The 13634-nt window shown below is 42.0% G+C and overlaps 1 protein-coding gene across 2 annotated transcripts in view; it reads right to left on the bottom strand.

Annotated features, from left to right (window-relative positions):
- The window catches only part of Ildr1 (immunoglobulin like domain containing receptor 1), a 38759-nt gene that overhangs the window by 17393 nt on the left and 7732 nt on the right, over nt 1-13634 (bottom strand). For both annotated transcript variants that reach the window (XM_090345499.1, XM_090345500.1), the window contains exons 2-3: nt 6996-7166; nt 4843-4992 (exon numbers count right to left, since the gene is read on the bottom strand). In XM_090345499.1, coding sequence (XP_090201625.1) covers nt 4843-4992; nt 6996-7166 — 321 coding nt within the window. The remainder of the gene's footprint in view (nt 1-4842; nt 4993-6995; nt 7167-13634) is intronic.

Below are 13634 nucleotides of genomic sequence, written 5' to 3'. Positions count from 1 at the left end.
TATGGAAAGCAGTATGGCAGTGCCTCAAAAGGCTAAACATAGAACTCCCCTATGACCCAGCAATTCCACTACTTGGCATTTACCCAACCAGCCAGAATCTAGGGCATACTAAATCCACTAACACAACAATGTTCATTGCAGCATTATTCACCATAACAAAAATATGGAACCAACCTAGATGTCCCTCAGTTGATGAGTGGATCAACAAGTTGTGGTATTTGTACACAATGGAATTCTATGCTGCTGTCAGAAAAAACGACATCGACCCATTTGTTAGGAAATGGAAAGACTTAGAAAAAATCATATTAAGTGAAGTAAGCCAGACTCAAAGGAACTTAGGCTCAATGGTTTCCCTCATTTGCCATAATCAGGAGAAACCTTGGGCTCTACTAGCAGAGATCTGCAATAGAGCAAAACCTAGATACATAAGGCCATATAGTATGAAGCTAATTGAAAGGACCTCCAGGATATTGAAACAAAAGCCATATAACGAATGATTGTTGTCCTTAATGTACTATGTTATCTCTCATCTCCTTTGCTGTTCCTTGGCTATCTCATATTGTTACAGTACCTCACTTTGTTATCTGATATATTGAATTTATTTGTATTTGGTTATTTGAAATTTGATAGGGAAGGGGGGAAAACCAAGATGGGGGGCTGGTGGGGGGGAGGGTAAAGGGTACCAAGACATGTGAAAGGGTATCAATGTATGTGAATTAATGCACCTTCTATATGGCAAATATCATGTAACCCTTTTATTAATTACAATAAAAAATATAAAAAAATAAGGGATGTTCCATGCCCTCTTGCTTTCTCTTCTTTTGTTACAGAGTGATGTAGCAATAAAACCTCATTAGCCTTCTCAGTCAAATCATTTTTGCATTACCAATGCATTTTGCTTGTGAAGAACCACCCAGTGGCAGGTATTCTGTTATATCAGGACCGAATAGACCAAGACAAGATAAAGTTTCTATTTCACCTCCTTTCTTACTAATTTGGGAACTTGTGCATCCACTTTGACAAACAATGTCAGCAGAAGTGTCATGGAATAGCTCCGAGGAACTTCCTTAAAATTAGCTTGTGAATACTTTTCTTTCCCTTTTCTTATTTCTGCTACTCTCTCCCTTAGTTCTATGGTTTTAATGTGTCCCCCAAAGTTTCATATGCTGGAAAGTGTGGCAATATTGGTAGGCCATGAAACCTTTAAGAAGTGGGGCTTCGATTAGATGATTATTAATTATTAGATTGATATTAGAATATATAATGAGGTCATTGGAGGTACTATACCAGAAGGGATCAATATAATTCCCCAGTTAACTCTTGAGAGAGTAGCTTATTATAGAAGAAAGAGATTGGCTCTCCATGTTCTCTAGTTTTCTGTCTCAGCATGTGATCTTTGCTTCTTGCACATATTCATGACATAATGCCACCTGGCTATGCGGTAACCCAGTAAGGGGGCCCTTACCAGATGCCAAACATGGGCCATCTCACGTTGGACTTTCAACATCTGAAATGATAAGCTGAACAAACTTCTTTCTTGACAAATTGCTAAGCAACAGAAAATTGACTAAGTAAGATACATAGAAAGCAAATGTGACAGTTTCTTGCCATTTTGAACCAGTGGAAGAAGAGGACATCTCTGGTGGGCTACAGTGTTCTTGGGTCCCCAAAGACTTAATGAAATCAGGTTGCTACACTGGGTCTGGAATGTATGCTACCTCTGGTTTTATGCAAGGAAGAACTCTTCCTCCACCTCTTCTTCCTCCTCCTCCTCCTCCTCCTCCTCCTCCTCTTCCTTTTTCTTTTCCTTCTTCTCCTTCTTCTTCTTGTCTTAGGGCTTGAATTCAGGGCCTGAGCACTGTTCGTGAGCTTTCTCAAGGCTAGTGCTCTGCCACTTGAGCCACAGCACCACGTGTAGCTTTTTCTGTGTATATGGTATGGAGGAATCAAACCTAAGGCTCATGCATGCTAGGCAAGCATTCTACCACTAGGCCACTGTTCTGGCCAAGAGCAAACTTCTTTACTTATTAAGTCACTAATATTTTGGACTTTTGTTTACTCACAATCAAACTTAAAGCTCACTGACACAGCGAGTATGAATATTTAGCTGCATTTCAGGTGAGGAAAATTAAACACATAGAGGCTAATAAACTGTGCCGATAACATAAATTGTTTAGCAGAGGCAGACCTAACCCCATGTCTCTTCAACATTAAGCTCTACTTCTCATCTCCCAAACTGGAGAACTTCACAGCCTGGACTTCTTCCCAATCTAAGTTAAGCAAACATTTCTAGTTATTAAAGGGGTAAATTATGAGATGAATTTTAAAAAGATGAGATGCCAGTATTTTAAGAGCAAATATAACCCAAGAAAAAAATTAAGTTCCTATGAGTGCTGAAGACTCTGTTACCCTAGAATGAACACTTAACATATATATTCACATTTACCAATTGTTAACTGACTTTTGTGGATCCAACACTGAGGAAGACCTAAAAAGGTGTAAGACCTTCTCTGTTCAGAAAGGGCTTAAAAGGCAACAGAGGCAGCCTCATTTTCCCGAGTGATGGAAGAATTTACCACCTTACTCTCAGTAAATGTTAAATGACATCTCCAGATTATTTTTAAGTTTTATTTTCTATTATCTTTATGGTGTTATACATAGGTGCTGTCATTCAATATGTCAATTTTTTTAAGGACAATGTATTACAATTGTTACTATTCTTTGCATAATCCTTCAGGTTTTTTTCAGAACCTTAGCATTATAGAATTGCTCTTGCTTAGTCAGTGGTCATATCTGCAATTCTTTATTTTCTGTTTGTCAAGAAATACTTACTGAGGAAATGAAACAAAAATGCGAGGTCATGCAACACTGGAGCAAACTTTGACTTCAGTTTCTTTCTCCTCTACGTCAATTTTTGTGATGTTTTTCCTATCATGATTTTCCAAACCCATCACCTTTCCCATGAACAAACTTACCCTAGATTTGGAAGACTGATGAACATGATTTGGGGAAAGTCCCCCATTAAGCTTGATGAGTATTATAAATCTGCCTCATGAGCATTTGGGGATGTCAACATACTGTGGATATTCAGGTGTGTTAATATCTGATTGGACAGGGATGTCTCAGATGACACCAACTCATGCATGAAAGTATGAGAAAACAATGGCTTCAGGAAGTCACAAGACTCAAAGTGGAAATAAATTCTAAGGGGAAATGCTGATTTCCTGAAGGAGTGAGAAAGTGACAAGGTTTTACCCAAAAATAGTTGGGTGGGAGTGGAGATAATGGAAGGTACAGATCAGAATTAGATAAGAGCAATCATCCACAAGGGCTTTCAACCTTTAAAATCAGAAAAGGACATTTGCCAATTAAAAGAAGATTTCATTTTAAGGGTCAGACTGGAATTAAGTCTGCTGGATTTAGACAAAGTGACCCTTAAAATCTTTGAGGATGTACTTGGGAACCAAAAAGACATTTGTTCCCTAGGCCAGGATTCATGCGCTGACATAAGGAAAGTAGAGAGTATGTAAAAGGGTTTTAATATTACAAAGTGAGAAGTCTGGCGGATGTTTGTCTTTTAAATGCCCCACCTAAAAATGGTCATAGAATATTCACTGATTTCCTCCTGCTGTAGATCAGAGTGCCACGAGAAGCCCGCTGGGTATATTTTTTTCAACATAGCATGTGAAATTCACTGCAATAGTTTCCAAACTATGTAGCTAACTCATCATAGTGATCCTGGCTGGAATTTGAGGGGCTAACCCATCCCATGACACATAACCAGTGTTCACAGTACACTCATTGTTTATCCAGTGATTTCTATACACTACCTCCCAGAGCCCCCACAACTCTCTGTGAGATAAGTACTATGGGAAGTCTAGTTTTATTTTATGTATTTATTTGTTTGTTTGCCAGTCCTGGGGCTTGAACTCAGGGCTTCACCACTGTCCTTGGGCTTTCTCAAGCCTAGAGCTCTACCACTTGAGCCACAGTACCACAGCTGGCTTTTATTAAGTATGTGGTATTAAGGAATCGAACCCAGGTCTTCCTGCATGCTAGGCAAGCACTCTCCCACTAGGCTAAATACCCAGCCCAGAAAGTCCAGTTTTATAGAAATCAAGGCTCAAAGAAGTGGATGGGATCTGGCCAAATTCACATTTCCTGGTGAGTGACTATAACTGCGAAATGGGATTGATTTTAATGCTCTTTGTGCCATTTCTAATGAACAGACTGCTTTAGACACTGCTCCCAGTCTCTGCATTTGACCTTTCTACTTCAGTGTGGGGTGACAGCCACCAGTGTGCCTATCTCTCAGCTGAGGAAACATCAGCCAGGGAAAATAATGAATTTCCTTCCTGTTCACTGAGCTAAGTGAATAGTCATTTCATTCTCAGCTCTTTCCGCTAACAATGGAGTTATCTCAAAGGGCTCCCCTAGGTACAAATCCCCATTTCCATTTGGGCAACAAGAATGGCCAAGGTCAGAACTCAAGGACCTGGAGTTTGAGTAGGCCCTGAGTACAATTTGTAGAAAGGCTCATGGGTCCTAGAGCACATTTTAACTCGGAGTCTCAGGAAAACCCAGGAAGGAACCTGTTCACACCCTGACCTTTAGCCAAAGCTGTAGAATATCTTCTGGTCCCTGAAATCAAGTTCCAAGGAAGTAACATCCAACCGATGGCTGCACTTTCTCAGGATCTGGCACTTACCTCAAACGATGACAGTGACCAAGTGAAACCATCAGGCAGCAGAAGCAAATGGGAAACCCCGTGCTGATTCAGCCTCCCAGGTCTGTGTCTGCATCTCCTCCACCCTCCCTTCCCCGTGCCTCCCACACACTCACGGTTCTGGATGGTGATCTTGCGCTGCCGGTAATCCACCCCCAGTACAGGCTCATTCTGCCCCCGCCGCTGGGCCACGATGCGAACTTCCCTCTGGTTATCATTGCAGTCGTTGGAGGGATCTTGGCCCAGGGACAGGGCTGCTTGGTACGCTGAGGAGACAGGTGGCGCACACTTGAGTCACACAGAATGTTTGGATTCTGCTGGCCAGAAAAGGGACCTTCTGGATCCTAATCAATTCCTAGATGATGCCATTTAGCCACAAGTCCTGCTTAGAAGCTCCACTAGTAGCAACTCCAGACTCCTTGACTTGCAACCATTTCCCACTCTTGGCTGTGTCCCCTCATCTCCTTTGCTAACTTCTCTTGTCTCAGTTACAGGCTCTCTGATCTCTGCTTCTACAGGGTTCATCCATCTACCCTTACAGTGGAAGGACTGGGAGATGTTCAGTCTGCTGGTACACTTTGCCTACAATCCTAGTCTCTACCCACTTCCCCCTTAGCCAATGTATTTTCCGAGTAATCCCTAGGAATGTAGAAGGAGTCCTTTCGGAATAATGTTCTGATGGATTTGGGCGTGTGATTCAAATCCTACCATGGAGACATTAGCCCAAAGGTTAAAAGAGGACAAGTGGATACCTCATCCTCTTGCCTCATTTTTGGGACTCACTTCCTTTCTCCAAATAGAAATCTAGTGTTACTCTCAAGATTTCTGAAAGGTTCACTGTCTAAAGCTGTCTGTTCAGTTCTGGGCTCCTCTGTTCTCAGAAGGAGAGCAGAGACAGCAGCTAAGGAGTTCTGGTTCAGGGCAGCCTTGAAGACATGATCAGGACAGCTGTTACTGAGAGGCAGGGCTTGAAAGAACGTAAGAGGAGCCTGGATAGCATTGAGCTGTCTGATGGCAAATGGGGTTGGCTGAGGGCTGGGTGCAACCTGACACTGAGCACTTTGTCAGTTGAGGAATGACCATCTACCAGGAAAGGTGACCACGGAAGGGCAAACACCAGTGACAGGAGGCTCTGTCCAAGGCCACAAAGGATTCACACCCAGAGGCAGGTTTGCATCACCAGCTCCACAAGCTGGCTTCAGTCCAGAAGGAACCAGGAAGTGGGCCTTGCTCGTTTGCTCTTCCTGAGCTGTCGTATATCTTTTTGGAGAATATGACAACATTTTGAAAACGTTGTTCATTTTGTAAACTGCTTTAAAATGAGGTCCATTGGTAGCTTTTTGAAGTGACCATTTCTGTATTCATGAAGAAAATTATCTTTAAGTAAGTGTACAAAAGGGTTTCAGTTTAATGGCAGTTGTGAGTGCAATGCATCTTGATCAGTGTTGCCCCTTTCAATCATTCTCCCCATCTCTCCCAATGCCACCCATCCCCTCAATCTACCTGGCTCCATTTTCATATTAAATATTGTGACTGCATTCATCTACTCTTCCTCTGCCTAGGCATCCATTCCTCATCCCCTTCACCTCACATCCCCACAGCACATGTTTCAGCTTTCTGGTATCCATCTGGTTTCATTGTAAATGAGTAAGTTTCCAGGAGTTACACTACGAGCTGGAATCCTCTCCTGCATATAATACTGGAATCTTTCTTTGCATATACCCGACTTTGAGTAATATGTGATTGTGTATATATGCACATGACCATATATATGTTTACAAATAGATTTATAATTTAGATCTAGTGTCTACATCTGAGAAACATATGTCCTTTCTCTCTCTAGAATAATGTCATTTTCAGGGAAATGGGTAGACCAGTTTCCTCTATAAAATAGAGAAAGAAGAGATTGGGTCTTTGTAGCTTCTTGACTATGAGAGTTTGTGAGCCACAATTTCTCCTAGGGAATGATGGGTAAATACAGTCCATGTACATTCATGAGGATAAAACAGGTAACTTGAGGGGATGGGTAGTATTGGCGTCGATGGGGGAAGGGAGAAAGATGCAAGGGTGACATGCTGATCAAGAGGTATTATACTCATAACTTGATATGTTGAATTGAAACCCCCTTGTACAACTAAATACTACTACTACTACTTTACTACCACCACCACTACTTCTACTATTACCACTACTAATTCCTAAACCCCCATAATTGTGGAACACAGAGATGTCTGGGATCTGGAGAGGATAAGAAGTGGGGGATACTCACAGGCAGAGAAGTAGTCAAAGATGGGGTCTTTGCAGAAGGACTTGAAACGCCATGTCACCACCACGTCCTGGAGCTGAGCAGAGGTGGTGTAATCACACTTGAGAGTGACAGAGGCAAACAGGGTGACATAGCGTTCTGTGTGCTGGACAGTCACCAGCAAGGACAGGCACCCTGAAGATAAGAGCAAGAGGTAATGTTGAAGGTGACACTGTGGTAATAAAACCAGAAGTGGTAGAACACCAATCTTGAGCAAAAGAGCTCAAGGAGAGCACCCAGGCACTGAGTCCAAGCCCCATGAGCAATGAAAAAAATGAATAAAACCCATGCTTGTACTCCTGCTTGGGTCTAGTTGGTTCTCACAGGCAGAGCCTGAGATCCTGCTGGTCAGGGCATGGTGGAGAGATGCCTCAGCATCCTGGAGAGGACAGGGTAAAGGGAAGAAAGAGGATACCAAGAGCTCTTAGTTCATTAACACACCTAACAATTGTCCAACAACAGTGAACACACACCCAGTACACCCTACAACAATAGAAGAGTAAGATCCTTGGTGTAAGAGAAAAAGAAAGAAAGAATGAAAGAAAGCAACAGAAGTTGTATTGCTAAAACCATGTTAACACATGTTTGATTCTCTTTGTCCTCCGTCAGGTCTCTTCTTAAAAAGGTTTCTCAATCAGATGGTGAGAAACCACATCAAGATGAACTTGAAAACTTGCAGATTTTTTATTTTCAGATGAAGGCTACTCACGTGGTAAAATCATTGCAAATATTCCAAAATTTGAGAATCCAAAAGATGTGAAATGTTTCTGGGTAAGAGAGACTCAGCGCATACTAACTTCACCAGGTCCTTGCAAAAAGATAATGTGACAAACCACCCCTGGTATTTGTCATAGTGCCATGCACTATGACTACTGAGTTAGTGTCTGGGCCACTTTCCCTTTTTGCCTTATTATGAGAACCAAGGAGAAAGGGATTCAAGCTGGAGCTTTCTTTACTAGTGTGACATCAATGGCACGGGGCCCCATTCATTTTTGACTGAGTCCCTCCTTAAAGAGCATAACTCCGATCCTGCCTTAACTTCTGCTCACAGCCCTTGTAAGGCAGTTCTCTGAAGCACATAATGGGTACTTTCCTTAATTTTGTTTTGGTGTGGTGCCAGCACTGGGGCTTGAACTCAGGTTCCAGGAGCAATCTCTTAGGTTTTTTTTTTTTTTTTTTGCATTCTACCCATTGAGCCTCAGCTCTACATCCAGCTTCTTGGTGATTAATTGGAGATAAAGAGTTTCATTGGCTTTTCTGCCTGAGCTGGCTTCAAAGCACAATCCTCAGATCTCAACCTCCTGAGTCGCCAGGATTTTAAGCATGAACTATCAGGGTCCAGCCTTCTTAAATTATTTTTGCATGTCTATGGAGACAGCAGAATGCTGTTCAGAACCTGCTCCAGTCTCCAGGGATGACTTGACCTGTCTCCAGGACTGGGGATGATGAACGTGCCACCGGGACAGGTGGCATGAGAGACAGGTGTGTGAGAGAGACTCCCTGAACAGTTCACAGGGAGCAGTGAGCAGGAAAACTGAAAAGGAGGAAGAGATTTAAGATGGATTGATGGCAAGGCTCAGACTGGCCTCAGACTACACAGGAGAAGCAGAGAATGGCAGGGAAACTTACTGTTTCAAGAAGAAAAGACATAAACAAAGCCCTCACTTGCAAGAGGGGCCAAAGGGTAAATAAGGCAAGGCCTGCCCGAGGCAAGTAGAAGGCTGGGCTGGAAGAGGCATCTGTATCACACTCTATTGTCTACTTCAAGGTTTGGATAATTGCTGAAGAACAACAGGGTGAGAATGGTGCTTTCAGGATGGTAAAAATTAACCTTCATGAGTTTGGAGAAAATGTCTGCTGTTTTCATCCACCATAGGACTCTTAAGAACTTAGGTCAAGCAAAATGGAAGGGCCAAGCTCAGTACATAAAGCCTTACTCACATGGATTACTTTACAATCTGATTTTGTTTCAATCCATACTCCTCCCTCACCCCCTCCTACCTTCTATTCAGAACTGGCCTGAAATAGTGCTCACAGATCAAGGTTAGAACCGAATGAAGGAGGCAGCCATAGATAAGATTTTGGACAATGAAACAAGTGTCATTGGCAATCACAGCTTACTTTATTCAGTGGCACATACTGAATAAATGGAATAGAAAACCCACTGGATTTGGGTCTACAAAATCTCAAGTTCACATAGCACCTTCAAGTACTTTCTTTCTATTACTAAAAGTGATCCTGGTAGGAAATAAAGCCTCAAAAGTTAAGCAACTTGTCTGGGGTCATTCTTATTCTTAGGTCATTCAAGGCCCTGTCCCTGAAAAGGGCCTTGAATGTGTTGCTTGGCTATTACTTAAGTAAAAAAGAACTGGTATTTATAAGTTTACAAATAACTGGAGCTTGGGGCCAGGATACACAATCAATATTTAAAATATAACTGATGACTAGCGGTCTACGTATCCTTTTTATTTCATAGAAGAATCATTTGATATGAGCAGTTTATTCTAAGACTCAAATCATTTTGAGTCCCAAAGGGCATTTGGGAGGAAAAAGGAGGTGTTTGCTGAGGTTCAGAGGAGGAACTTTTTGGTTGGAGTCAGAAAACTATACCTGGGGTGACCAATTCATCTTTGCCAACATCAGTGCTGGCTTTTGCTGCCTAGGGACTCTGAAATCTTTCGCTATTTTATCCTTTCCTGAATTTCAAGGCATGAGCTAGGTGTTCATATGTTCTGAGCATGCTGAGCTCCCTTGTTCCCACCCTCTCTGCCAACTCCACTGCATCCTGTACAGATCACACCTTTCCCTCTACCCTGATGTATGCACGCACAGTCAGTGGGGAAGAATTCCAAAGAAGGCATTAATTACCCTACATGCACTTCTCTCTTCTTACTATTGTTGCCAGCCCTCCAGTTCAATTTACGGTGTAGCAGGTGACACCTCTAATTCTCTCTTTCCTAGGTAGGGATCAGTTCTGCTTGCAAATCTAGATAAAAGTTCAGAGGGAATAAGCCAAGCCTCCATGAGCTCAACGACACATACATAATAAACATCGGTATCGGGATTTGAACTCAGACCTTGCTGACACCACAACACAATGTTTCCCAAACAGTGAAGAAGTCAGCCACTACATGGGAAGTAGCAGAAGACCATCTCAAAGGCAAAGTGTCTCATCTTGAATCTTTAACCTCTAACCTTTAACCTTTGGCCTCTTCATACAACTACTTTCAATGAGAATCTACAACACTCAGCTGTAGGGATTTGAAGAACAGACCCCAAACCAGCAGAATTTGATGGTATAAGCAAACTCAGCAAGGAAATGGACTGATCACAGCTGCCTTGATGCACCTTCACTCTTTCAAACTCAGCACCAAAAGTTGCTAAATTCTCGAATTCCCTTCATCCCATACCATTATCTTCTCCCCAGTGTATTGCCAAGTAACTCTCAAGCTGTCTCTATCATTTTCTCTTGAAAACTAAGTAGAGGGCTTGATTCTCTCCATCCCAATCCTGCCTTCTCACCCCAAGTTAAAGATGTGGTAAGTCAAGCTTTAATATATTGTTATATGCAAAACTGGAATGACGACGATAATACCAGCCTTGTAGGGTTGGATTGAGGATAATAAAAATCTCTTGTTTAGAGCAAGGTTCTGATGGCTCACAACTGTTATCCTAGCTATTTAGAAGGCTAACAGCTAAGGATCACGTTTCGAAGCCAGCATGAGCAGGAAAGTCCATGAGACTCTTACCTCCAATAAAGTATTCAGAAAAAAGCCAGAAGTGGCACTGTGGTTCAAGTGGTAGAGTGCTACCACTGAGGAAAAGAAGCTCAGGGACAGTGTTCAAGCCCTGAGTTCAAGCCTCAGAACCAGCAAAAAATAACCATTGTTTTACTCATTTTATCTAAATGGGGAGTTTGGCAATCAACTGAAGTCTGCCTGTAAAAAAGAACCATTTTGGAAGAATTAAAGTGATACCCTCCTCTAAACAGACATGACAGACTTCTCTTTGTGAAACTTGGTAGTGGAGCTATCTTATAAAGGGAGAGGGAAAATGTTGCAGATAAGATGTTGCGAGTTCATGGGAGGAAAGATGGGGAAGAGAATTCTCCGTTTCTCATCATCAGGTACTTTTTGAGACTATACTACGGTGCCAAGTGGGGATTACCATTTTTCAGTAAAGCAAAAGCACCAGAATTCATCAACTAAGTACCATATATTCCCAAAGCCAGGCGTAACTTGATACACTTCTCTAGTCAGTCTGTCTCTCTTGTGTAGTCTCAGCTTAGGCAAGATGTTATTATTCCAAGAAAACATTATCCATATAGTAAAAGGATGTAGGCACTTCATTTGTTTTCAAATTAAGAATTGTTTTGAGGAAGACTCAAAAGTGTTATCCCTTCCATCCCTTACAAAGGATTCTACATTGATACCAGGTATGCTATAATTTGTATCTACAATGTTCCCCCAAAGTCCTATGTATTTAAGGTTTGGTCTGTAGCCAGTGACCCTAGTGGGAGGTGGTTGAATCTTTAAACAAGAGGTGCCTAATGGAGGTTTTAGGCTGTTGAAGCTATGCATCAAAGAGAATTGTGGAAGTCAGATGCTGGCGGCTGACACTTATAATCCTAGCTGCTGGGAGGCTGAGATCTAAGGATCATGGTCCAAAGCCAGCTTGGGCAAGAAAGTCTGTGGGAATCTTTTTTCCAATCAGCCATCAAATAAGCAGAAGTGGTGCTACGGCTCACATGCTAGCCTGGAGCACAAAAGCTCAGAGACAGCACCCAGGCCCTGAGTTCAAGCACCATGACTGACAAAAACAAAACAAACAAGAAGAAAATACGAACCCCTTCCTTTCTTTCTTTGCCTCCTGGAGACCATGAGATGGATGACTTGGCTCTACCACACACACCTGTCCTACTTTTCTACCTTACCATAAGCATCAGAGCAACAGGGCCAACCAACTACACTGCTACTTCCAAAACTGTGAGACAAAACAAGCCTTCGCTTTTTTCTAAGCTTATGATCTCAGATATTCTGTTACAGTAACTCAAAAGTGACTAACACAGGGTGGTAGAGCATGTCTTTCCTGGGAAACATAGGGACCCAGTGCACCACTGATGAGTGTTCTCGATTTCAGAGTGTTTTGCAAATACATACGTACCTTGGCTCTAGGTTAACAAAAGTACACAGGTTCAGGCCTATCAGAGTTTATGTTGGTGTAAGCTATCTTCTCCAGTGTATTTACCATCAGTGCTTGTTATATTTTCTTAGATAGCAGTGCAAATATGAGAGGAATTAAGGGGAAAAGGGAGTGGCAATGAGTAGTGAGCAGGAGGAAAGGGATACAGAAGTGTGGGAGAGGAGAAATGGGGATGAGGAAAGAAAGCAAGGTGAGAGGGGAGGAATTCCATCCAGGTACTGTATACCCAATGACTGTCATTCTACAGGGCTGTGTGTCACTCTACAGGGCTAGACTGGGAGAGGAAAAGGTGAGCACTAAACCACTGACCCCAGGGTTTAGACTGAGCACCGATTATGTTATCAGGCTTAATACTGAGTACCTTGCTATACATTACCTTATTCAACCTTTCCACAGGAGGTAGAAGTTTTGTTTTTTTTCCTCTCATTTACATCATGAAGAAAATCCTCTCAGAAATGATCTAACTTGTTCAAGGCGAACAGCTGGCAAATAGTAAAGCTTGATTTAAACATAAACCTTTGCTGGTCACTGGTGGCTCACACCTGTAATCCTAGCTAGTCAGAGACTGAGGTTTGAAGCCAGTCTAGGCAAAAAAAAAGTCTATGAGAATCTTAGCTCCAAGTATTCACCAAAAAACCAGAAGTGGAGCTGTGGCTCAAGTGGTAGAGCACCAGCCTTGAATGAAAAAGCCAAGGGAAAATGAGAGACCCTGAGTTAACCCCTAGTACTGGTACAAAACCAAACACAAAGAACTTAGATCTCTTAAAGTTCCCAAACCTCCATTTCCTCTAGGCTAACTTGTCTTCTTGATAAATTGTCTAAGTGGTTGAACTGTAACCCTTTGAGACAGAGTCACATATAAGGGACATTCACAAATTCATTTTAACCATTTCATATAAAAGTACTTTTTTTTCCTCCCTTTTGGGGGAGTTCATGTAAAATAAATAAGGAGCTTCAGACAGATAATGTTCAAAGAAAAGTTTGCAGGGTAGGGAGCTTTCTGCCAGAGGCTATCTGGCTATTTATAATATCACAATGAGCCACACAAAATTATTAGTACAAGCAGACATGCCACAGGAATCCAGCAAGAAGCACATGTGTCTGTCTCGTCTTGTATCACGTTCTTAGACGGGTCATGGGCCACGGTTCCCACCTCTGTGAGAGACCACTGCTGACAGTTTCTGCACATTTGTGCACATCTTTTCCTAATACTCTTCTTTAAAATTAGTCATATTATGTACATTGATTTGCAATATTCTGTTTTCTTCAATCTAATGACACTATTTTCTATATCAGTACGTACAAACAGATCTAATTGACATAGCAGCCGCATGAAAATATAATCCATGAGTCAACTATACTTTCTCATACATATAAGTATACATATATACTTTCTCATAC

The sequence above is a fragment of the Megascapheus bottae genome, chromosome 1, assembly GCF_031878675.1.
Source record: "Megascapheus bottae isolate mThoBot1 chromosome 1, mThoBot2.hap1, whole genome shotgun sequence".
Classification (NCBI taxonomy): domain Eukaryota; kingdom Metazoa; phylum Chordata; class Mammalia; order Rodentia; family Geomyidae; genus Megascapheus; species Megascapheus bottae.
Note: the sequence above shows the minus strand (reverse complement) of the source record. Positions and strands in the feature narration are given on the sequence as shown.